Genomic DNA, 23061 nt, shown 5'->3' on the forward strand with positions numbered 1-23061 from the left:
GAACTATTAATATTAATTATATAATCTATAATTTGTCATGTTTTATTATTTTTATATTTTATTTGTATATGAAAGTTAAAAATTAAACATCTAATATTAAATTATAAAAGAATTTTAAGTCTTAGGTTGTAATTTTGTAATTGAAGGATTATTATCCTAGATTGTAGGTTAAAAAAAAATAAATTCTTGATTGCATAATCGGACCAAGATATGCTATTGTTCTTATTATAATGTCGAATCGAGATATGATTATTTATTTTTCATTATGACCAGAAAAGAATATCGTCATTCTCGATTGAGATCAAGGCAATGGCTGTTTGTCGTAAATCGTAGATAATGACCGAGAAATGAAATTGTTATATTTCTTGGTTATAATATCGAATTTAAATAGTTATTGTTTATCTTGGATTGTAACTAGAAAAGAAGATCACTGTCCTTGATTGCATAATCGGATCAAGACATAATTGTAGTTTGTCTCGAATCGGAGAGTATTAAATCATAATCGTATTAAATTAAAATATGATTGCTGTCTTAAAATTTTTATTTTCAATTTTAAATCGTTGAATTACACAATCATTTATATATTATAAATTATGATACACAGTTTTCATTATTTTAATGTATAAAATATATATAGTATTAATTAGCATATATTATAATTAACATAGTGTAATTATGTAGAAACAAAATTAATTTAAAAAATGACTGAATTGAATTTATATTTTCAAAACATATTTATGTACGTATAAATTAAATAATTAAATTAATAAAAAAGAATATTAATATATTTTAAGTTTATTTATTAACTACTTATTGATTTACATCTGTTTGAGTAATTTTTTATGTAAATTTTTAATTATAAATTGTAATAAATATTTTTTGAAAACATACAATAGCTTAAAAAAAAGATTTACAAATATCATAAGTGCACAATGCACATTAGGATAAATAACAAATTTTTAAGTAGCATTTTATTAAAATATATATTTTATTATAATATTTTCATATTATGGTTATTATGCAACAAATAAATTAAAATTATATATTTATTTTGATATTAACAAAACAAATTTGTGATTGACAATTAGTAATATACATTAAATTGATAATTTTTTATGTTTTTTTTGATAAATAAAAATACTTTCGAACTATAAAATTTGTTTAGTATATATAAATAGTAAATTAAAGTGATTTTTTTTATTTTAGCAAACACTGTGCATTATTAAAGTTTGTAACTCTTTTTTGACATCTTATATATAAGAAATAAGATATTTATAAATTATTTATAATGGAGTTACAACATCATGCATAGCATATCGCCATGTCCATGCTCTCGCAATTTCATCAAATTTTTCACGATCATTCATGTACATTTCACCCAATTCTGGTTCCATACAAACCTATTATATTATATTATTATATTATTATTATGTATATTTCTATTATATTTATGTAATATTTATATTCATTAATACTATAACATTGAATTATGTTTTAAGTCTCATATAATTAAAAGTTCATACAATTAATTATAAACATAAAATAATTAATTATAAATTATTTACAAATATATTTGATTATTATTTATTACATTACCTGACAATAAGGATCCGTAAGTAAACTTTGAACACTGATTAATACTTTTGAAATTGTCAATGCTAATGACCAATTATGATGTATTGAGTCTATACCAACATCACCATGTCTAGAAACATTTGGATGAAGTATTTTTGTGAGGAATCTTACTATTGGTGGATATAAAGGATAACTGTAAAAATTAATATATTTCCTTAATCAATTTTAAAAAATTTCTTATAACAGAAATTTAATTACTATCAATTAATATAATACTTTAAATATATAATTAAATTAATATAATACTTTAAATACATAATTAGAGAAATATATTTGTACATACCTGCATGGTACTTGTAGATAAAGATAAAATAAACCTCCTTCATATGGACTTCCTACAGGTCCAGTTATAGTAGCTTGCCAATGACAACACATTTGATCTAAAGGTGTTGCTTCAATACCTTCGGGAGGATCTATTCTTAAACTTTTAAGTTCACTATGTAATCGATTTTTTCTCCATGAATTTTCTTGAATTCTTGGTGATCGCGATCTCAAACAGGTTTGTGCTAAACATGTTCTGCAAGGTGCTGAAGAAGCCAAAAAATCATAAACTTTATACCAATTTTTAACACTTCCAATAGGTTTGTATAAAGGCCACCGTAATTTAACATTTTGTTGCCATTGTTGTGATGTTACATGCGTCGATAACAAACCACACCATCTACGGCAAACATTTGCAGCTGACCAAAGACTAACATCATCCAAATGTGAAAAAACAACTAATAACACTTCAGGTGGTAATCTTTCCATTAAACCTAATTCTGAAATAGATTCATGTTCAACATGTTTATAATTTGTTAACATTTCTAATCGCTCAGATAAATTATATGATCTTGACATTTCTCCCATATTATTTTTATAATTCCAATGATAATGTGGACGATTTTCTACTTCTTTAACTCTCTTGATTGGAATCTTATTATGTAATTCTCCATCTGCCATAGATTCACAATTAAAAGTGGAAACTTTTTCTTTATATTTTTCATGATGAGTATCATTATTTCCATTATTTATATTTTGCATACTATTAGAATCCATGTTATGTGAAAGCTGTACATTTTGTGATACAATTGTTGTATTCTTAAAACTATATGTATTTATACCATGATGTATTTTTTGCATAACTAAAATATTTTCATTTTTTAAACTAGAACATTGTGCTATATGACAGTTTATATTGGGAATATTAGGTACATTTAATACATTTGAAATTGCATTTTGTGGAGAATTTTGTTGCTGTTGACTAGCTCTTCTTTCATGATTATAATAAAGTTCTGTTGGTTCATCATTTCCTGAATCTTCATCATCCGTTTTCTAAATAAAAAAAAATTAGAAAATATTGATACATAAAATACATTTCTAATTTTATTTCATTTTTTTCTATTGAACTTCATTTATTTATATAAAATATAAATTTTTATCAAGAATTAGTTATATAAATATTTATATAAATAAAAATTAACATTAAAAATTTAAAAGAGTCAATAACAATCATATTAAAAATAATATTATGATAATAAAATTTATATTGTTATAATTGTTACTTTGTATAAAATATTAAAAAGTTAACTAAAAAAGATAAATATCTTTAAGAAGATATAGCCAAGATAAATAAAGAATTTTTTGTTACAAAAATACAATATATAATCAAATTTTTTTATCAATTAAAATATTAAAATATAAAATTATATATTATATAATGTCAATTTTAATATTAAAATATATAAATGTGATATATATATATAAATGTGATATAAATGTGATATAAATAATAAATTTAAGATCAAACAAAAATATATAATAAAGTTTCAAGTTTAAAATAAAAATATTTAAGATTATCTAAATATAAATTTAATATAAATATTAAAATTATCTAAATAAATCTAAACAAATATTTACTAATTTTTGAATCCAATGTAATAATGAATCATAATCCTAATTGTTTCATTGTTAAACATAATGTTAAAATAAATACTAATTCTAATTATTTTGAAATTGCATTATTCAAATGAAGTAATTAGATATTATGATATTATATAATATAATATTTAAATAAATGAAGTTTTATTAAATATTATATATAAAATATATATATGAAAATAACATACTTCACTGAAAATAGGAACTTGCAAAAAACCAATATCATTAGGAAATAAAAATGCATGACATGTTGAGCAAACAGGTTCTTCAAAACATGGTCCATAATATCCATTGCAAAAACAACAAGTTATTGTCTAAAAGAAATATATAAATTAAAACATTTATATATAAAGATTTATATATAAGACTTTATTTATATTATATATTATTAAATATTTGTTATATGTTATCAAATATTTTAATATATATAATATAATTTAGAAAATAAATGAAATGAATACTTCTATGAATACTTCTATGAGTACATTATTAAAACATTTTATAATTAAAATTATCATTTCTTGAAAGATTTTTTTGCAATTATTTCATTTTTTTTTTATCATGTTATATAAGTTATAAACCAAAATAATATATAATAATCTATTATAAAATCATTCTCCTTATTACAATAATTAATATTACAATTAAATAATATTAAAAACATTATTTTAAAAAATTTTTTTGTTCTAAGTTATTTTTATATTACATAGAATGGCTCATTTATCATAATCTTAATTTATATTATTATTATATCTTTTAACAAATATTTTAAATAAATATTAAAGATTTTCAAGAAAAATATACAAAACATTATTAATTTGTAAGTGATAAATATTTTTATAATTATTTTTTATAATTATAAATATTACAAAATTTATATTTATTAAAATTTTTTAAAAATCTTTTGCAATATTTTATATAGAAAAATGATAATATAATTTTATATATAATTTTATAATAGTAATAAAATAAAAATATAATGTAAATTTAAATACATATTTCAACTATTTAATTAATATTTAAATAAATTACAATATTAAATTTTTATTATTCGGCAATATTTAATATTAAATAATAACATTAAATAATATATAAATATAAATATAAATACAAAAATTTAAATACATCACTTTAATGTTTGTAAAACTTACCGAAAAATGAAATTCAGGACAAGGTACATATTCAATAGGCTCTGCAAATTCTTCTTCTAAATTTAAGTTTTCATTACAAGTACTTTCTTGATGTACTTTTTCTTTGCTTAGATGCGAAGAACAACCAACTACTTTATCACCAGCCATATTTGAATCATAACAAATATTTTTCTACAATAATATATTAGGTTATCAAAGTTATACGTATTCAGAAATATGTATATACATATATATTATTTGATCTTATTATACATATTAATATTATATTTTTAATACTTGTAATTACTCATACTTTAAATGTAAGCAAAAGCAACGTCAAATAACACTATTTTATTATTTGTTCTAACAAAATTTATAAATGTAAGAATAGCAAAATAGCTATAGTTTTAGCTATCTTCACTATTTAGAAATATAATCGAATGATGTATATATATATATATTATATCAACATAAATTTATAATTTTATTAAAATAAAATTTATATTTTATTTAATTTTTATTATTTATTTCGCATATATTTATTAATATTTAAAATTTAATAAAAAAAAAAATTAAAAAATATTTAATATTAATATTTAAAAAAATTATTTTTTTGGTAAAAATTTTTTCTTTATTTTCTAGTAAAAAACTCTTTTGTTTTTATTTATTATTATTATAAATTATTTTACACATTCTAAATTAAAATTTATGGGATTATTAATATATAAAAAAATAATATATAAAAAAATTATTTTAAAAATGTTATTTTAGAAATTATTTTATTAAAAAAATATATAAATATATTCTTTTCTTATTAATAACTATAAAGATACTTAAAAATATAATTCAAATGATCTTTATACTAATCTTTATAACATGAATGAATTTTGAAAACATATATATATTTATAAAAATTTAGTTCATATATATATAAAAATAATTTAAACAAATATTTTAAATGTAATTGTATGATATTGATATATCATATACATATCATATACATATAAATATATATAAACTAATATAAAAATTTTGTATATAATTCAAAAGGATATTAATTAATTGTGAATATTTTCTAAAATCAAAAAATAAAATTTATATATTATAAAATATAATTTATAAATTTATCTTTATTAATTTATTATATACTTGTTTAATAATAAAAAATATTCTATAAATGATTTTATGTATTTTATGTATTTTAAACATCATATAATAAAATTTATTTGAGTATATTATTTCAAAAGATTGTAAATAAACAAATAATTCTTTTTTTATTCAAATTTTGATTATTATTTAATGTTTTTTTATTATCTTTATTTATTATATATTTATTATAAGTATTTATTATATATATTTATTATTGTTTTCTTTATTTATATTAATTTGTATAAAAATAAATTTTATATTTCACTTTATATTTTTAATAGTTTTATAACATTATGTATATTTTTCAGAGTTTATAATGTTCAATAAATTTTTATTTAACCATATTCTAATCAACATTAAATTCACAAATCATAAGTAATTGACAACTTAAAGGTTTATTCGTGATTGGTGAAATGTTTTCATTGGTTGGATACTCGACTTTTGTCATGTGATCATTTCCTATTTATGTTAATATCAGTGATACTGTCTCGAAATCTTGTGGCAAAACAATAACAAACTGTGTTTTACGATTGGATCGTATGAATTTTCAGTGCATAACTAAAAAAAATAGTGTAAAAGTAAATAACAATATATATTTTTTGTTTGTAATATCTTTTGTCAAAGCTAGAAAAAAGTTAAATTTACAAGACATTAAATTCAGAAAATATTTTGAGCCAATGTTGTTGGCTAAGAAAAATATTTGCTGACGAAAGTCATGGTCGTTTCATTTGAGGGCGGTGAATGTACTATACGAATGTAATCGTATGATTGAAGATTGTTATTAATTTGTAATATCACAAAGTATGAAAACGGATGAATCCTTATATTAGGATTTTATTAATTACCTGAACTATCAATTTTGAATCCGTAAACATATACGGATTTTAATTTATTTTTGTCCTTTCTGAATTTATGCAAATTGAATTTAATTATCAAATATATTTTATTATTGAAAAATTTAGATTTTAAAAGTTATATTTTAAATCACTATAAAGAATAGAATATTTGAAAAAAAAAAGAAATTGGTAAGTTTTTTATATTAAATATATTAAATAATCTAAATTTTTTGAAGTAAATGAAGTACTTTTTTGAAGTAAATCTTATTAAAAAATTACTTTTAATTTAATTAATTCAAGATTTATATTAATGGGAGAATCTGGATACATTGAATTATTTTCGAAAATCAAAGCTAGTCCAATGGATGGAATAATAAAGCAAGAACCAAATCAAGAAATGGGTCCATCTTCAGCATCAGTACCAATACCAGGAGGACATAGAAGTACCAGAGGTGTATATGAACAATTTTCACCATCTCCATTGACATCAATGTGGCCCAATAGATCAGATCATATAGAATCACCATTTAAAGTAGATTCTGATCAATTAGATGATTTTTTTAAAACAGAAAAATGGGAAGATGATGACATATTACAAGTAGATAAAGCAGATCTTATTCAAGGACCTACACTTGCTGAATTAAATGCAAATGATGATACACTTCTTGGTGATTTAAATTTTGATGATTTACTTTTACCAGAAGAAAGGATTCAACCATTTAAAATGGATGTTAATGTAGTTCAATCAGTTGCCCCATTATTTAATGATAACAATGTTGGATTTGCTCCAAGTAGTTTTCCACAGTCTGGTTCAACATACCGTAATATTCCAACATATATAAATACACATGGATTTAATTTGAATATAAATATCAATGTTGCAGATAATTTAGAAACAATTAGTCCTAATACTTTTCCAAGTCCAGGAACTAGTAACATTGCAGGTTTATATATAATTTTTTATTTTCATATTTTTATATTTAATGATTAATATTAATTTTTTATTTATTGACTTAAACATAATATATAGTAAAGTACATAGGATAGCAAAAAAATTAAATAATTTTTTCTTTCTAATTGAGAATAATTAAACTTTATTTGAAATAAAATTAAAACATCTTCAGTATTTATAATATATTATATTTTATAATATACTATATTTTAAATATTTTGAAGCTATTAATAATAAAAAAATTATTTATTAAAAATATATGTGTGCATATTTCAAAAAATTTATTTTTTCTTTTTTTATATGCTAATATTTGTATTTGTATTTTAAAATAAAAAGAATATTTTTAAAAAATATTTTTAAGAATTAATTTAAAAAAAAATATTTTTAAATTAATTTTAAATAATTGTTTTAAAGGTAGTTCAACTGCAAGTTCTTCGACATCTCCACATCCAATTAATAAACCTAATGGACAATCTGCTCTTCATGAATTATTAATGAGACGATGTGAAAATTCTTTTGATAATACTTCCCATGGCCAAATGGATGTTGGATGCACAAATAATAAATCTAAAGTTTCTAGACTATCTATGTCTGCACCAACCAGAACAATGGGATTAGATCAAATTTGGGCTCGTAGAGAGCCACGTCCACATTTATTAAGCACTGGAAGTCTTGGTGTTGTTGAAGCAGGTTCAACAAGTAGTATAAGTACAGGAGGCGCGCTTAGTCCGGATCCATTGTATCATATTGATCATCTCAGTCATGATGAAGGTTATGAAGATAGTGATGATGATAGTGACCATTATGATGATTATAGCAGCGATAACGGTAATTTAAAATTATAAATAAATTATTAAATAATTTTTTAATATTCTATTCTCTCTTTTAAAAATTTTTAATTTTATATATCTTTATATCAACAATAATGTATAAAATACAATAAAATGAATATTTGTATAGATACAGGTGGAAGTGATGGTGAAGATCAACACAATGGAAGTAGAGGAGGAAGTGGAAGTTTGGATTCAAATCGAGATAGTAAACATAATAAAAAAGAACGATATTTTTGGCAATATAATGTTCAAGCAAAAGGACCAAAAGGACAAAGATTAGTTGCAAGAACTCGTCTTGAAGATCCACATATTTTAAATGAAGCCACAGATCCTGTTTTTAGTCCTCATTGTGCACTTCGTGGAATTAAACACAGTGGAAAAGCTCGAAAAGGAGATGGAAATGATCTTACTCCAAATCCACGAAAATTATATAGTATAGGTCGCGAATTGGATAAATTATCTCGTATTATTAATGATATGACGCCAGTTTCCGAATTACCATTTACAGCAAGGCCGAAAACACGCAAAGAAAAGAATAAACTTGCTTCAAGAGCATGTCGCTTAAAGAAAAAAGCTCAACATGAAGCAAATAAAATAAAATTACACGGCTTAGAACAAGAACACAGTTGAGTATTTATGATTATATTCATATAAATAAGTATTTATGATTATATTCATATAAATATTTTTATATTTATATGATTATATTTATATGCGACAATATTAAATAAAAATTCAAATTTCTTTAAAATTAAAAAAATAAAAAAAAGATTTTTATTGTATATGTACATATATATATGTTAAACAATTTTTTTCTAGTAAATTATGAATAAAAAAGCTAATTTAGATAAATAATTATTTTTTAGGACGATTAATTCAAGGTATATCTCAGGCTAAACAAACACTTGCAGCAAAATTAACAGAACCTAATCCTGAAAATCAAGAAGAGCTAACACGTCAAATGGAGAAATATTGTAAATTGGCTACTAGTTAGTATTTTTTTAAATTTTTGTATAAAAATTTTTAATTCTTTCTTGCATGATTTGATTGAACTAATATATAATATTTAATTAATAAAAAAATATTTAACTTTCATTTTATCAATATCTCTCAAATTTACTAATATTAAATTTTATAAAATTTTATTAATTGTTTTATTTTATATTAATGTGAATAATTATTTTTTTAATTATTTTTAAATTAAAATTAAATTTAATCAATATTGAATAAAAGATATTATTTTTTATTTCATTGTTACAGAAATACGGATAGCAAATCATTCAACTGAGTTTGTTAATAAAGTATTGGATAAAGTACGTGCTGGTGTTCCTGATGGTGGCATTGATGACTTCTAATACACAATAATTATTTGCTAAAAATGTTCATATGAGCGCATAAAAAAATGCGAGGTGGAAACGATGTGTATAAAACATTAAATTCATCGTAAATCTTGAATTGAATGCTTCACATGGAAATCGAAAATTAAAAATAGAAAGTAAGAAAATATTAATAATTTAATTTTAAATATGTTTTTATCATTTGAAGTCAATGAATACATAATAGGTTATTGTCAATATCCTAACTGCAAATAATTTTAATATAGATTATATTTGTATTTTGTGTAATAGAATGTTATTTTATGATGCTATTTACTAAGAATACAATTTTTGATTATATATTTTTTTTATATAAAATTGTATACATTGCATATTAGTAGTTTTTGATTTTATCTGTGATAATTCTTTTAAATAATTTTTAAAGAATTTTTGATAGAATATATGTATTTCATATTAAAGAAGTACATAAATTTTCAATTTTTTAGGATGTTGGTTGAATTGGAATATTTTGAAATGTACCATCGATTCTCTCTCGCCAAGGCGCTGCATTCCTATTTCCTATTTCTGCTTTTTTTTCTTTCATTATCTGTATATATCTTTGCATATGTTTTGTATGTATGTATGCGTATGTTTGTGTATGTGCACATGAAGTAAAAAATAATATATACCGCAATATTATTTCATATATAATATATTAAAATATAATTAAAAAAACAATAGTAATATTATAAAATAAGAAAAAAATCTATTTGAGATAATTAGTAATTTAAAATTTTATTTTATAGTAGTTTTTTTTTTTAACATTAAATTTAGCATTATAATAGAAAAATATTCACTAATTGAAAGTCCTTATATAATTAAGTAATTTTTCTTTTGTGATACTAATATATTTTAATGATAAATCTGAAAAGTTATAGTATTGAATTTTAAATTATATATTTAATTTATAAATATAATACATATCTATTTCTATATACATTTGTTATATAAATATAAATTTTTAAATTTTAAGCATTGTTAGAAATAAATTGAACCAATAATTTTGATAAGTTCTATGATATATAATTATTTTCTATTTTATTTTTATAGAAATTTTTGCAATATTTCAATATGGAATAATATTGCGAATTTGAGTAAATTTTCTTTTTTAATACATGTGCACATACTTGTCATTTTGTATATAAAATCTTATTATAATACATGTGATTTATTATGATCATAAAATAAGTGATAACAAATGGAAAAAAATATATTATAAATTTTATTAGTAAACGAAGTAACATTTTGGATTTAATATCATATAAGTAGAGTTTATTTCTTGATTTACAACAATAATCAGAACAAAAATTTTAACTATATTAGAGGCTATATGTACTGATAAATCAAAAATATTTCTCCAAAATCTTTCAAAAATTATAAATTTTATTTTATGTTATCTATATATATAGTAGTGTACCGAATCATCGCAATAAGCAAATTTCAAAACTTTGAATGCATGTAGCATTGTTTTTAAGTTTTTTTATCTGACAATATTCTCTTTATCTTTATCCCATAATAGAATACTTTTTTTGTTTATTCTTTCTGCAATGTAATGGGTTTATTTTTTTAATCAATACATTCAGTCTCTACTATAATGAACAACATAAAATATGAAAATGAAAAGATTAATTGAGAATACTAATTTTTAAACAATTATATAGATTATTTGTAAATATTTTTTAAATTTTTACTAACAAATTTATATTTTTTTTCTGGGTACCATTTTACATTTGCTATAAATATTTTAATTTCATAATATATAAAATATAAAAAAAATAGCCTATTTATGTCTAAGAAGCTTCCACAATATCTTATATATATAATATATATATCTGTATGTATAATATATTACTTAACATAATTTTGTTTTGTAGTTTTTGTAGTTTTCAAATACATGTGAATATTATACATAGTATAATAATAGTGAATATTATACAGTATATATTTTACAAAAATATTGTTATTCTTTGAATATATTATTTTAATGTTTTTATATATTTTTAAATATACAAACAACGAAATCGTTTTAAATATATAACAATAATGAAATAAATTCATATGAATGTATATTTGATTCGACTTTGTTTTTGAATAACAAATTTATATTATGATTACTTGTTAATTATTTTATTTATAAAATGACTTTTTTATAAGAAATAATTCTTATAAAATATAAAAAATATTTTTTTTATCTTCAATTGTTTATAAAATATCATGAACATAACATATTTCCAGATAAATTAATCATATTATATATGCATTAAAATTAAGTTGATTTAATATTAATAAATATACATTTTTATGATTTTATTTGTTAATATTTAAAATTAATGTTTATGTTTGAATAATTTTCCAAAGAATTATGTAATTTGTTTTATTTTTTATTAATTTTATTTTGTTTATTTATAATTATGATTTATATAAAATATTCTCTGCAATTTATATTAAAATTAATAGAAAATGTTTTCAAAAATACTTCTATGATTTTTATACCAAATTAAACAATATTATGTTATAAATATAATATTTACATATTATGTGATTATAATCATTTAAAGTAAATGTCAGAAGAATAATTAATACGTTTTAAGTGTTATAAGTTATATATTATTAAAATTTAATTTATTCCATTAAAAAATTTTCATTTTTCTTATGTCAAAAAATATATTTAATTTAAGAATTTATAAATATTAAATGAGTTTATAAATTTAAGATTTATTTTCGCTATTTAAAATCAACTTGATTAAGATTCCAAAGTCACAAAAGAAAATTCTGAAGTAAAATACTGATTTTTATATAAAACCTTGCACAATGATAGGATTTGAGATGATAGAGATTAAAAATATTGCTATAAATATTTTAAGAGCAAACAAATAAAAGTTTACGAAATATTTAACGTTAAAATTTTTATTACGTTTTATTTCTTTAAGCGTAAATAACATTTTTATATATATATATATATATATATTCTGCTAATTAAATTCTAATTAATGAATGAAGATTCGCTTTTTTCAATAACTTTCTTTTTTCATTACATAATTATAATTATAATTAGTTGTTTTACTTTTAATAGATACATTAATACTTTAAACTTAATTTGTATGTAAATATCTTATCAATAATCTATTTTTATTATAAGTTATACGTAGAAAAAATAAAAGTCGAAATGAAAATATTAACATTAAATATTTCTTTTGTAAACAATATACCTCAAAATTATATTTAAATAACTTCGATACTTAAATTTATAAATGGATAAAATCTGTAAAAATTGTTTCACGATTTTTTTATCATTTTATATTAATAATGACAATATTAAACGGAATAAATAATATCATTTATATAGGGATATAGCGATTAAATAAAATAAAAATAGTCATTTTACTGCAAACAAATAGTTAAAAAAAATTCTTTTCATTTATATGATATGAATTGATACATTGGTTAAATCATTATTCATGCAAAGTTACAATTTGATTATTATTCATTATCATTATCATATTTGTTTTTAAATCAAATTCTATTAATTAAAAAAAAAATTTTTTAATTTTTATTTCGTTGTTATAAAAATGTTATTATATAAATAACATTTTATTTTTGAAACAAAAATTTTAATTTTATTTTCTTCTTAAAAAATTTTAATTTTTACTAGTCTAAATCCTTATTTATTATAATCATAATAATAGTTTATCAAGTTTACTGTTTGTTATATTTACTAAGTTAAAAAAAAAAAATATAAAAATAAAGCATTTATCTAAAAAATAGTAAATATGAAATAATAAAAGTTAAGAATATTTTGATATCGTTATATTAATATATTCATACTAAAGATCGATTCTAGAAATCAAAACAAATTTAGCATATAAAAATTTATTTTGTATTTTTTTTTAAGTTATAAGCAATTGAAACAATTGATATTTAACAATTTGATATTTAATATTTAATAAGAAACTCTATCTTCGTCGCTCTATTTTTTCATTTTATTTCATATAAATTTAATTGTTTATAATTTAATAAATAAGTTTCAAGATATTTTTACATATTTTTTGTTTTGATTTCTAAAATTAAGATCTCTCCAAAGATTTCACAAATATTTATTATACTTTGAAATTTTTTTAAAGTTTTTATATTTTATGTTACAAAAATATTTTAGTAAAATAAAGTAATAATTTATTTATTTTTATTTTTATTTTCATATTTTTTTTTATCAAGACTATAAAAATAATAGAAATTATACATATTTTATGCAATGAAATATATTATTATGATAATTCCTAACAATACCTTTTTATTTTTAAAATAATTTATACTTTTAAAATAATATAATTACTTATAATTTTGAAAATTTATTAAAATTAAATAATTTTTTATTTCGGAATAAATCTTTTAATAATTTAAATGAATTTTAGAATTTTAAAATTTACAAATCTATGCGTATTTGATAAATTTTCAAATTTATTTTTTTAAAAAGGAAATTTTATTAAAAAAAATTATTCATTTTTCATTTTCAATTATTTTTCATCAAATCTATCAAATATATTATATTATATTATGTTATATATATTTGCATTATATCTTATATTTTGCTAACAAAATCATAAAATGAATGAAAAAATTGAAAAAAAAATATGTGCCTTAAGTAAGCAAATATTTTAATCAAATTATTTTTTTAACATATAACATCATTTTTATCTGTATAAACATAAAAAAAAGACTTAAATATCTATAGAATAATTTTAATTTCTTAGTAATCTTGATCAATGAAAATCATATTCATATATGAAAAAATGAAACTATAAAACAATTTATGTATTTCGATACAAATATATATATATATATATATATATATACACATATATATGATGAATAAAAGTATATATTCTCTGATTAAATATCTATATTTAATTTTTTCAATACTAATTTTTTGCATATAGAATTTTTATTCATATAGCACATTTGTGGCTATTTAAAAATCTATATAATTGAATTTGCACTTGAGAGCTTTTAAATTAATATAAATAAATAATTATATTTAAAAAATTAATAATTATTAAAAAATTAATTATTTAGTAATTATTTAAAAAATTAGAAATATATAAGGAAAAATATAAATAAAATAATTTAAAAAAATTATTTTTGTTATTCGTTTCGATTTTATTGTGAGATAAAAAAATTTTTTCTCACATTTTTTTTTACTACCAAATACAACGAATGTTAAAAACTGAAATAGTAAATTAAAATTTAGCATCTAACAAATGCGATTCTTATGAATATTTAAATTATTAAATTAATTTTATCTACCTCAATATAAATCATTGTATTTAAATATAATATTTGAAATGATATATTTATTTTGTTATAACATATATAATATATGATATTAGTATAAATCAAACAATTAAAATAAATAATATTTTCCTTTAATAAAATATAAAATGGAAAAAAAAATATATAATTGATAGTTTTTTTATATTATTCATTTGTATAGTATCGTTGTTCATATATAACATTAAAATATAATTAAATATTTTTTTACAGAAAAATTAAATTTAATAATTGTTTTATTCTTAATATTGTAAATAAAAGAATTTATAAAAATTGAATTTAAATAAATATTTAATATTTATAATGATGTGTTTTATTTAAAATATAAGCTATTCATTTATTAAATAAATAAAGATATTATTTTATTTTAATTATATTAATAATTATAGTATACTATTTTATATTATAAATATTTTCTAGAAATTTATTTTTTATTCATTATTCATTAAAATTATTGTTATATGAAACAATTTTTTTGTTATAAAGATGACTTTTATTTATTTGCATTAAATAATGCAAATAATAATGCAAATAATGTTTTATGTAAATATAATTATCTTCATTCTATAGTAGAATAATCTGCATTTGTAATTTCCATTTGAAATATTCTTTGTTTTTTTATTGTATTTATTGATTATTTTTAATAATATTTTTTTAACACATTGTCAATAATATTTTCCTTTAATTATTATATTAGAATTATGAAAATTGAAATTTCCATGTAATAGAAATATTACATTCTGCATATGCGTTCCATGTAATAGAAATTTTATATTCTTTTAAAAGAAATAGTAAGATAAATAAATTTGGAAAAAAATACCATTATAAATTTGATAATACTATTTGGTAAAAATAAAAAAATGAATCTAAAATTATTTAATCGAAAACTTGTGTGATTTTATCATCGTTATTATTAAATTTTGATAAAAAATTTTTTTAAAGTATTTTCCTCATGATGCTATTCTTTTACTCTTTCATTCCAATTAAATAAAATTTTAATAAGAAAACTTCTAATAAATTTGAATTGTTAGAATAACATTCTGATATTTTTCTTTTAATCATATGAATTGTATCTAAAAATTCATTGCACGATTCTTTTCCATGCATTCAAATCTATATTCACGAAATATCATCTTTCTCGAATTAAATTTTTTTTCTGTATAACATCATGTCTTTCCTTGTATTATTATTTTATCTTGCTAACAAATTATTTTATTTTTAGTTTTTATTTTATTTTCTCACATCTTCCTTTTTTTATATATGTTATATTCTCTACTCTTATTATTATTAATATTAATATTTATATTTTTTACATATTAACAATCGTAGAAATTGGAATAGTAACTATTGCTTAACTTTCTTTTTATAACTTTTAAAAAAGTTTAATTTGAATAGGATAAATAAATAATTTTTTGTGATTAAAAAATAAAATAATATTACAAATCTTTAAAAAACGAGAAAATTTTAATAGTTCAAAATTTGTATAAGCATATAATAGTTTATTAAATAGAATATAATAAAAATTTATAAACAATTATTTATAATCACTTTTTAAATTTTTTTTTTAAAAAGGCTTTTCGTTTTTTCTCCAAAGCTTCCATACGCATATCTTCTAAATCTTCCATAATGCCTCAAAAAAAATAATTTTAATTTATTATTTTCATAAATAATTATAATAGAAAAATTATAAAATATTATAAAAAGACCCTTTACCTATTTTAGTAGATACATATTCCTCTTTGAGTTGTTGTGCAAAACTGCTTTCCATTGCTACATCATCATCATTCTCTACATATTTATATTTATTTTTATCATAACCGAATATTTCACTTATATATTTACTATAATCTTCATTTCCTTCTTCTACTTCATCATCAATGAAATCTTCAAGTTCAGAATCATATTCCTCTTCATCCTCATCATCTATTATGCGACCTGCATATTTAAATATATAAAAACATATATAAAATTTCAATTATGAAAATATTTATTCATTTATACTATTTTCTCCAATTTAATAAATAAAAATAAAATTTTTCTTACGTTTATTATTAATGAATGATTTTTTCTGTTCCCTTAAATGAGGCACATGTTTAGATTTAATTGATTTAAGATCTGCTGGTGGAAATTGTTTTATTTTATCGTTCATTGTTTGTGATATACGACATTTTGTTACATTAGATTTTAGAGATTCTTTTTGTGAATTTTTTAATAATTCTTGTTTGTCTAAAATTTTCATTTTTGATACTGATTTGTCACATTTTGCATTTTTTATATCCTCAATGTGTGTTTTGCTTATTTTTAATTTTTTCTTTTCTTCTTCAATAGTTTGTCGCATTTCTTCTAATTTTTTCCTTTCTATTTCTAATTTTTTCCTTTCTTCTAAAAGTATATCTCTTTCGGATACTTTTGATATGTTGCATTTGTTATTTATGTTGAGTTTATTAAGATTAATTTTGTCAATGGGTTTTTTATTAGTTGAAGATTGCAATCCTGTTATTTTCGAAGGAATTTTGTTCAAAATTGCAGGTACTGTATTTATCTTCTCGGACACATTTGAAACTTTATTATTACAATTAGTATTGTTACGATTATCTTGTATTTTATTTGATTTAGATGCAACAATGCTTGCCTCTTTATTATTTACATTACCGAGTTTATTTCTTTGTTCTTTTCGTTCTCGCCATTCTTTTTCTTTTGCATATTCTTTCATTTGTTTCTTTGTCATTAGTCTTTCTGGTTCATCATTTTTTGGCTTAACATCAATGATAATTGGTTCATGTTGTTTTTTTTCAGCAATTTTCAATAGTTCTGTAAAATCAATTGGTGGTGGTATAGGTTTCTTTTTGGATTTTGGTTTTTCATCTTTTTCTTTTTTATCATCTTTAGTATCTTTCTCAACTTTTTCTTGTAATTCTGTTTCCGTTTCTTTTACAAGAAGCTTTCTTTTTCGACGATGTCCTAAAGTTTCTTCTTCTTCTTGCTGTTTTAAAGCTTGTTTCACTCTGTCCTTAAATCATAATTAAATAATTTAAATAAATAATAATTATTAATATATTAAAATAAAAATTATATTGACACATATTAAAGATATTATAAATATCTTAAAAAATTAAATCTATCTTATATCTTAAATTCTTAATATCTAATATCTTAAATTAAAATATAATAAATAAATTAAAATAAATATATATAAATTAAAATATTTTGTTTTTGTTTCAACGAAAAAACAACTTTTTAACAATTTAACATGCTACAATTTTCTTATATCATAATAATAATATATTAAAGTAAATATATTTACTTTTTCTATATTTTCTATATTTTCATACCTTTGTAGATGCTATATCTTTTATTGTCTTCTTTCGGCAGTCATTAAAAGTTGGTTTTTGCGAAGATGTATTATTATATTTACTCATTAACTGATTATAAAAAGCAGATGCTTCTTGCGAAACATATCCATAATCATCTTCATCAGGTTGTGATGGACCTAAAAACAAATGAAAGTATCTAAATATTCAATATTCAATATTAATTAAAATGTGTTTCTGCATGTATTATTCATCTATTTATATTTCATGCATATTTTATTTACTTTATCTTTCAATCTTTATTATATTATTAATTTTTAATATATATAATTCAACATAATGAAAAAAATATAATCAATACAAAAAAATATAATCAATATATAGTTGATATACACTAATAAACTTTAACAAAATATAATTTTTTAATAATTTATTTAATCATATAATAATAATTTAATAATTTATTTTATCATATTTTTTTCAGTGGAAATTACAATCAAAAAATTAAAAACAGTCTTTATATCATGTATTGGAAACATACATAATATTTATGAATAACACAGAAATTATTAAATTTGAAAAAATAATTTTTTATTATTAACTATATAGAAAATAATAAAATAGTATAAAATGTAAAAAATATATATTATGATATATATATATATATATATATATATATATGTATATATATACAATAATTCTTTATATTTAATTTAATCATCTGAAAAATTGACTGCAAAAATTGACCTTTATTGCAAAATAATATGTTATTACAATATAATGAAATAAATTTTCAATTTTACAGTAGCTTTATTCTTATTATTAAATTTCATTAAATCATATAGAATTATCTGTGTATATATATATATATATATAAATTGTAATATATACTTTTTGAATTATACATATATGTATATTATATGAAATTAAAATAAATTAAATTTATTGTTGCCAATTTGGCGCATTAATTTATAGAATCATAAATTTTTTTAAATTTAGATTCAAGACAAACTGAATCAGAAGAAACAGAAATATATGCACAATTTTCTTTGAGTTACAATGATCCAGTATAATTTTATAATAAGTAATACAATAAGTATACAATAAGAGCAAAAAAAGTTTCATTTTAATGTTGAGATTTATAAATATTTTACAAAACATTTAAGAAATATAAAGTTATTTCTTTATCCTTGATCCTTAATAGGTGTTTTAACACTTATATATTTTTTTCCAGTCAATATATTCATATACAAAATGAAATATTCATAAACAATTATATATTCATAAACAAAATGAAGTGATTATATTTTAGTTTAAATTTTATTCTTTCTTGAAAATTTAATGTGATTTATGAGATACAAGTTATTATTTGATAGATAAAATAATATTATAATAATCATACATAATAATATAATTATAAATAACAAAAACAATATAAAACTTTTAAAAAGAATAAAATTTGATAGCAGAATATAGAGAAATATAATACAAATAAATGATAAAAATTAAATTATGAAAAATAATTTAATAATATATGAAAAAATTTAATTATTGATAAGAAAACAATTTATATTATGATAAATTCGACCTAGCAAAAGTCAATTTTAAAGTGAAAATTATTTTAATTGGTTACAAAATCCTATATGACAAAATTATATATGTGTCATATATATATATTATAAAATATCCTGAACTAAGATTGTAAAAAACATATCTCTTTGTTTTAATTGTCCTATATTTATTTATTTAAAAAGATTTGCAATGCTCCAAGAGATACTTTTATTGATTTTTAATTTTTAATAATTAAAAAACAAATTTAAACGCAATTTTATTATTTTTCATTTTCGCCTTATTTTGATTTGTGGAAAATTTATTAAATTTCTTATTTATTTTATCCCATTAACTTCGACACTTTATACTTGAATTTTAAAGAAGATATAAACTTGAAACTATTTCGTTTCAGATATATCATCTGTTGTATTTATGAATTTTTTTAAATTAATTAACTTGACATAGTTATATTAAATATTAAAAATTAAATGAAAACAATTAAAGCAAAGAAAAGAAAATTAAACTAGGACAGAGTGAGCAATCACTATAAGTAAAAAAACTAATTTAGGATAAAGAAAAAGCAAAGTAATAAAATAATATCAGAAAAAAATGAATGACTATAAATATGAGAAATTCATGTAAATCATATAGAAACTAGATATGATAATGATAAAGAAAATGGCAAAAAATATGAAAAAAATGAATAAATCATAATATAATAATGAATACCAGACACACAAAAAAGAGACCAATGCATAAGCCAATAAATACAGGAAGACCCAGACCAAAAAGGGAAAAAAAAATGCGTACTTATTATTATTACATACAATAAATGATTTATCAATGTGGATACAATTTCATATTTATTTCCTCTTTAAACAACAAAGTATACTTGTTAGAGCATCAAAGTTAATAGTAGCTTAGCATCTGAACATTTATGTTATTGTGTATCACTTTATGCATTCAAAACTTGATCAATAATAATAAAAATCAATTTAGAGTTTGGCCCCTAAACTACTCAAGACTTATATTTACTCTGACCTGAATTGTTTGGTATCCTTGGCCATGTAAATCCACAAAATCTCACTGCCCTGTTGGACGGTGGAAAAGTAAGAAGGCATTGCGTTGATTGTATATATTCATATTCAATTACCTGTGGGCAAAAATACTGCCCATTATGGATATATAGACTGATACTTCTAAATACTCATTAATATGTAGATCATTGATCATACACAGAATTATAATAATTTATTTTGCAGAACCCACATAATAACCTATTACATTCATCTTCATTGCATTTATACATCAAATTTATGAGATATAAATATGTTTATGTTATTTAATATATAACAATAAACAATAAAAAGTATATTTAAAATAAATTTTTTATATATTTTCTTATATATTATATTTTATAATAATAAATTATTGATAATTATAATGCAACATTATTCATATAATAAATATATTCATATTTCATATTAATTTTTAAATTTATTTCATATTTCATTTATAAATTTCATATTATATTATTCATATAATAAATATATTCTTATTTAATAAATAAAAATAATATAATTTAAATTAAAAAATATATAAATCCTAATTCTTTATTTTTTATTATTTATGAAATCCTCATTATCACATTATTTAAATTAATAATAATAATATTACATTAAAAACAAAATATAATAATGCTAAATGATAAATAATTATAATAAAAATTAATATTTATGAAATTTGATAAATCAATGTATCAAGTCTCATATTTCTTTAAAATTTCATAAGAATTTAAAAAAAATATAAATAAATTTAAATAAAAAATATAAATAAATATAAATAATGAATCTTTTGAAAATCATTAATATTTTCAAAAATAAATTTTTTTATAAAATTAATATATTTATTTTATTTAATTTCAGTTTAAAAATATTTAATTCTTAATAATATAATTCTTAATATAAAAAACATTTTTATGCTTATATAATAATATTTCATACCTGCTATTGTAACAGCTGTGTTCTCATTATCAATTGCATCTGCCAATACAGATTTATTTGCAGCTTTACATACTTTTAAATGTTTATTTATTCGACTTTGGGCTTTATGATCTCGCAATGCTAATAAATTCTAAATAATAAAACAATAATATTATAAATTTATACAATAAATAAATAAACATATATTATAAATATATAACTTGAATAAAAGTTTAATACCTCTCTTTTTTTTTTTTCTTCTAATGCTTTCTGTCTTTCTTCTTCTTCCTTACGAGCTAAAAATTTTTTTATATTTTCGGAAAGTGATTTGCTTTGTTTCGTTGGTTTTTTAGGTGGAGAGAATTTTGTTTGGTAACAAGCAATCGGCTAAAAAAAAAACAAAATATAATTTTATTAAAAATAAATGATTTTATAAATAAAGAAACATTCAAAAAAAAATATAATAACCTGCTTGTTATTTTCATTTTTTTGTGCCACACTTAGCAAAGTACCAAAATCCATTTTAATAGTAAAAACAAAGAATATAATAAATTATAGATATTTTTCATGACATATTTATCATATTTGCACATTAAATTCACATTTTAACATTTCATCATAATTATTTAAACATTATTATGTGCGAGTTCGTTCTATAAATTATCAATTAAGTTGGACGACAAAATTTACAACTGATCATATAAATACTTTCGAACGCTTACTAGAAACAAAGGTCTTCGAAATAAGAACGAACTAAATGTTTGCAAGATATTGTCACAAACAAATTAAAGGATAGATCTACCACCGTATGAAATTTTATATTTCATGTTCTGGATAGAGTTACTAGAAATCAGGATAAAGTAGGCAGCGACATCAAAGAATAATAACATAAGAAAACGTTCGCATAGAACGATACATCATCAGATTTTCATTTGTTAGATTACTAAATGACCGAGCAATGCAAGCAATGCATCGCGTCATATGTCAGAATATTTTGTGAGGTCGTTATTTTTCTTATTTCTTATAAAAATAAAAATATAATATATCTTATATAGATATAC

The 23061-nt window shown here is 19.0% G+C and overlaps 3 protein-coding genes across 5 annotated transcripts; 1 reads left to right on the top strand and 2 right to left on the bottom strand.

Moving 5' to 3' along the window:
• Positions 1 to 993: 993 nt before the first annotated feature.
• Positions 994 to 5081, bottom strand: LOC122714983. Its single transcript, XM_043936821.1, has 6 exons — positions 4999 to 5081; positions 4707 to 4877; positions 3744 to 3869; positions 1919 to 2949; positions 1597 to 1768; positions 994 to 1400 (listed from the first exon to the last, which is right to left on the bottom strand). Exons 2-6 carry the CDS (start codon positions 4851 to 4853, stop codon positions 1284 to 1286), a joined length of 1593 nt encoding a protein of 530 aa, XP_043792756.1. The 5' UTR covers positions 4854 to 4877; positions 4999 to 5081; the 3' UTR covers positions 994 to 1283.
• Positions 5082 to 6330: 1249 nt separating this feature from the next.
• Positions 6331 to 10472, top strand: LOC122714908. Of its 3 annotated transcripts, none has more exons than XR_006346738.1 (7): positions 6331 to 6859; positions 6971 to 7614; positions 8037 to 8450; positions 8583 to 9080; positions 9322 to 9444; positions 9716 to 9950; positions 10278 to 10472. XR_006346738.1 is itself a non-coding variant. In XM_043936683.1 (6 exons), exons 2-6 carry the CDS (start codon positions 6981 to 6983, stop codon positions 9808 to 9810), a joined length of 1764 nt encoding a protein of 587 aa, XP_043792618.1. In that variant the 5' UTR covers positions 6331 to 6859; positions 6971 to 6980; the 3' UTR covers positions 9811 to 10472. The 3 variants fall into 3 exon arrangements, 1 of the variants encoding a protein (XP_043792618.1); XR_006346739.1 differs by having other exon boundaries at positions 8589 to 9080; XM_043936683.1 differs by having other exon boundaries at positions 9716 to 10472.
• Positions 10473 to 16634: 6162 nt separating this feature from the next.
• On the bottom strand, positions 16635 to 22753 carry LOC122714916 (protein SPT2 homolog). Its single transcript, XM_043936698.1, has 7 exons — positions 22469 to 22753; positions 22241 to 22387; positions 22022 to 22151; positions 18489 to 18646; positions 17200 to 18166; positions 16870 to 17091; positions 16635 to 16786 (listed from the first exon to the last, which is right to left on the bottom strand). Exons 1-7 carry the CDS (start codon positions 22520 to 22522, stop codon positions 16701 to 16703), a joined length of 1764 nt encoding a protein of 587 aa, XP_043792633.1. The 5' UTR covers positions 22523 to 22753; the 3' UTR covers positions 16635 to 16700.
• Between the last annotated feature and the right edge of the window lie 308 nt (positions 22754 to 23061).

This window comes from Apis laboriosa, unplaced genomic scaffold, assembly GCF_014066325.1.
Source record: "Apis laboriosa isolate Shangri-la unplaced genomic scaffold, ASM1406632v1 scaffold34_cov151, whole genome shotgun sequence".
Classification (NCBI taxonomy): Eukaryota; Metazoa; Arthropoda; class Insecta; order Hymenoptera; family Apidae; genus Apis; species Apis laboriosa.

Excerpts from the sequence above, each read along its gene's own strand:
- LOC122714908 (XM_043936683.1), top strand. The coding sequence starts at position 6,981 with ATGGGAGAATCTGGATACATTGAATTATTTTCGAAAATCAAAGCTAGT. Across the intron at positions 7,615-8,036 it reads AGGAACTAGTAACATTGCAG|GTAGTTCAACTGCAAGTTCT; the intron begins GTTTATATATAA and ends ATTGTTTTAAAG. Across the intron at positions 8,451-8,582 it reads TGATTATAGCAGCGATAACG|ATACAGGTGGAAGTGATGGT; the intron begins GTAATTTAAAAT and ends ATATTTGTATAG.
- LOC122714916 (XM_043936698.1), bottom strand. The coding sequence starts at position 22,522 with ATGGATTTTGGTACTTTGCTAAGTGTGGCACAAAAAAATGAAAATAAC. Across the intron at positions 22,388-22,468 it reads AAAATGAAAATAACAAGCAG|CCGATTGCTTGTTACCAAAC; the intron begins GTTATTATATTT and ends TTTTTTTTTTAG. Across the intron at positions 17,092-17,199 it reads ATCATTCATTAATAATAAAC|GTCGCATAATAGATGATGAG; the intron begins GTAAGAAAAATT and ends TTAAATATGCAG.
- LOC122714983 (XM_043936821.1), bottom strand. The coding sequence starts at position 4,853 with ATGGCTGGTGATAAAGTAGTTGGTTGTTCTTCGCATCTAAGCAAAGAA. Across the intron at positions 2,950-3,743 it reads AAGTTCCTATTTTCAGTGAA|AAAACGGATGATGAAGATTC; the intron begins GTATGTTATTTT and ends TTTTTTATTTAG. Across the intron at positions 1,769-1,918 it reads TATCTACAAGTACCATGCAG|TTATCCTTTATATCCACCAA; the intron begins GTATGTACAAAT and ends TAATTTTTACAG.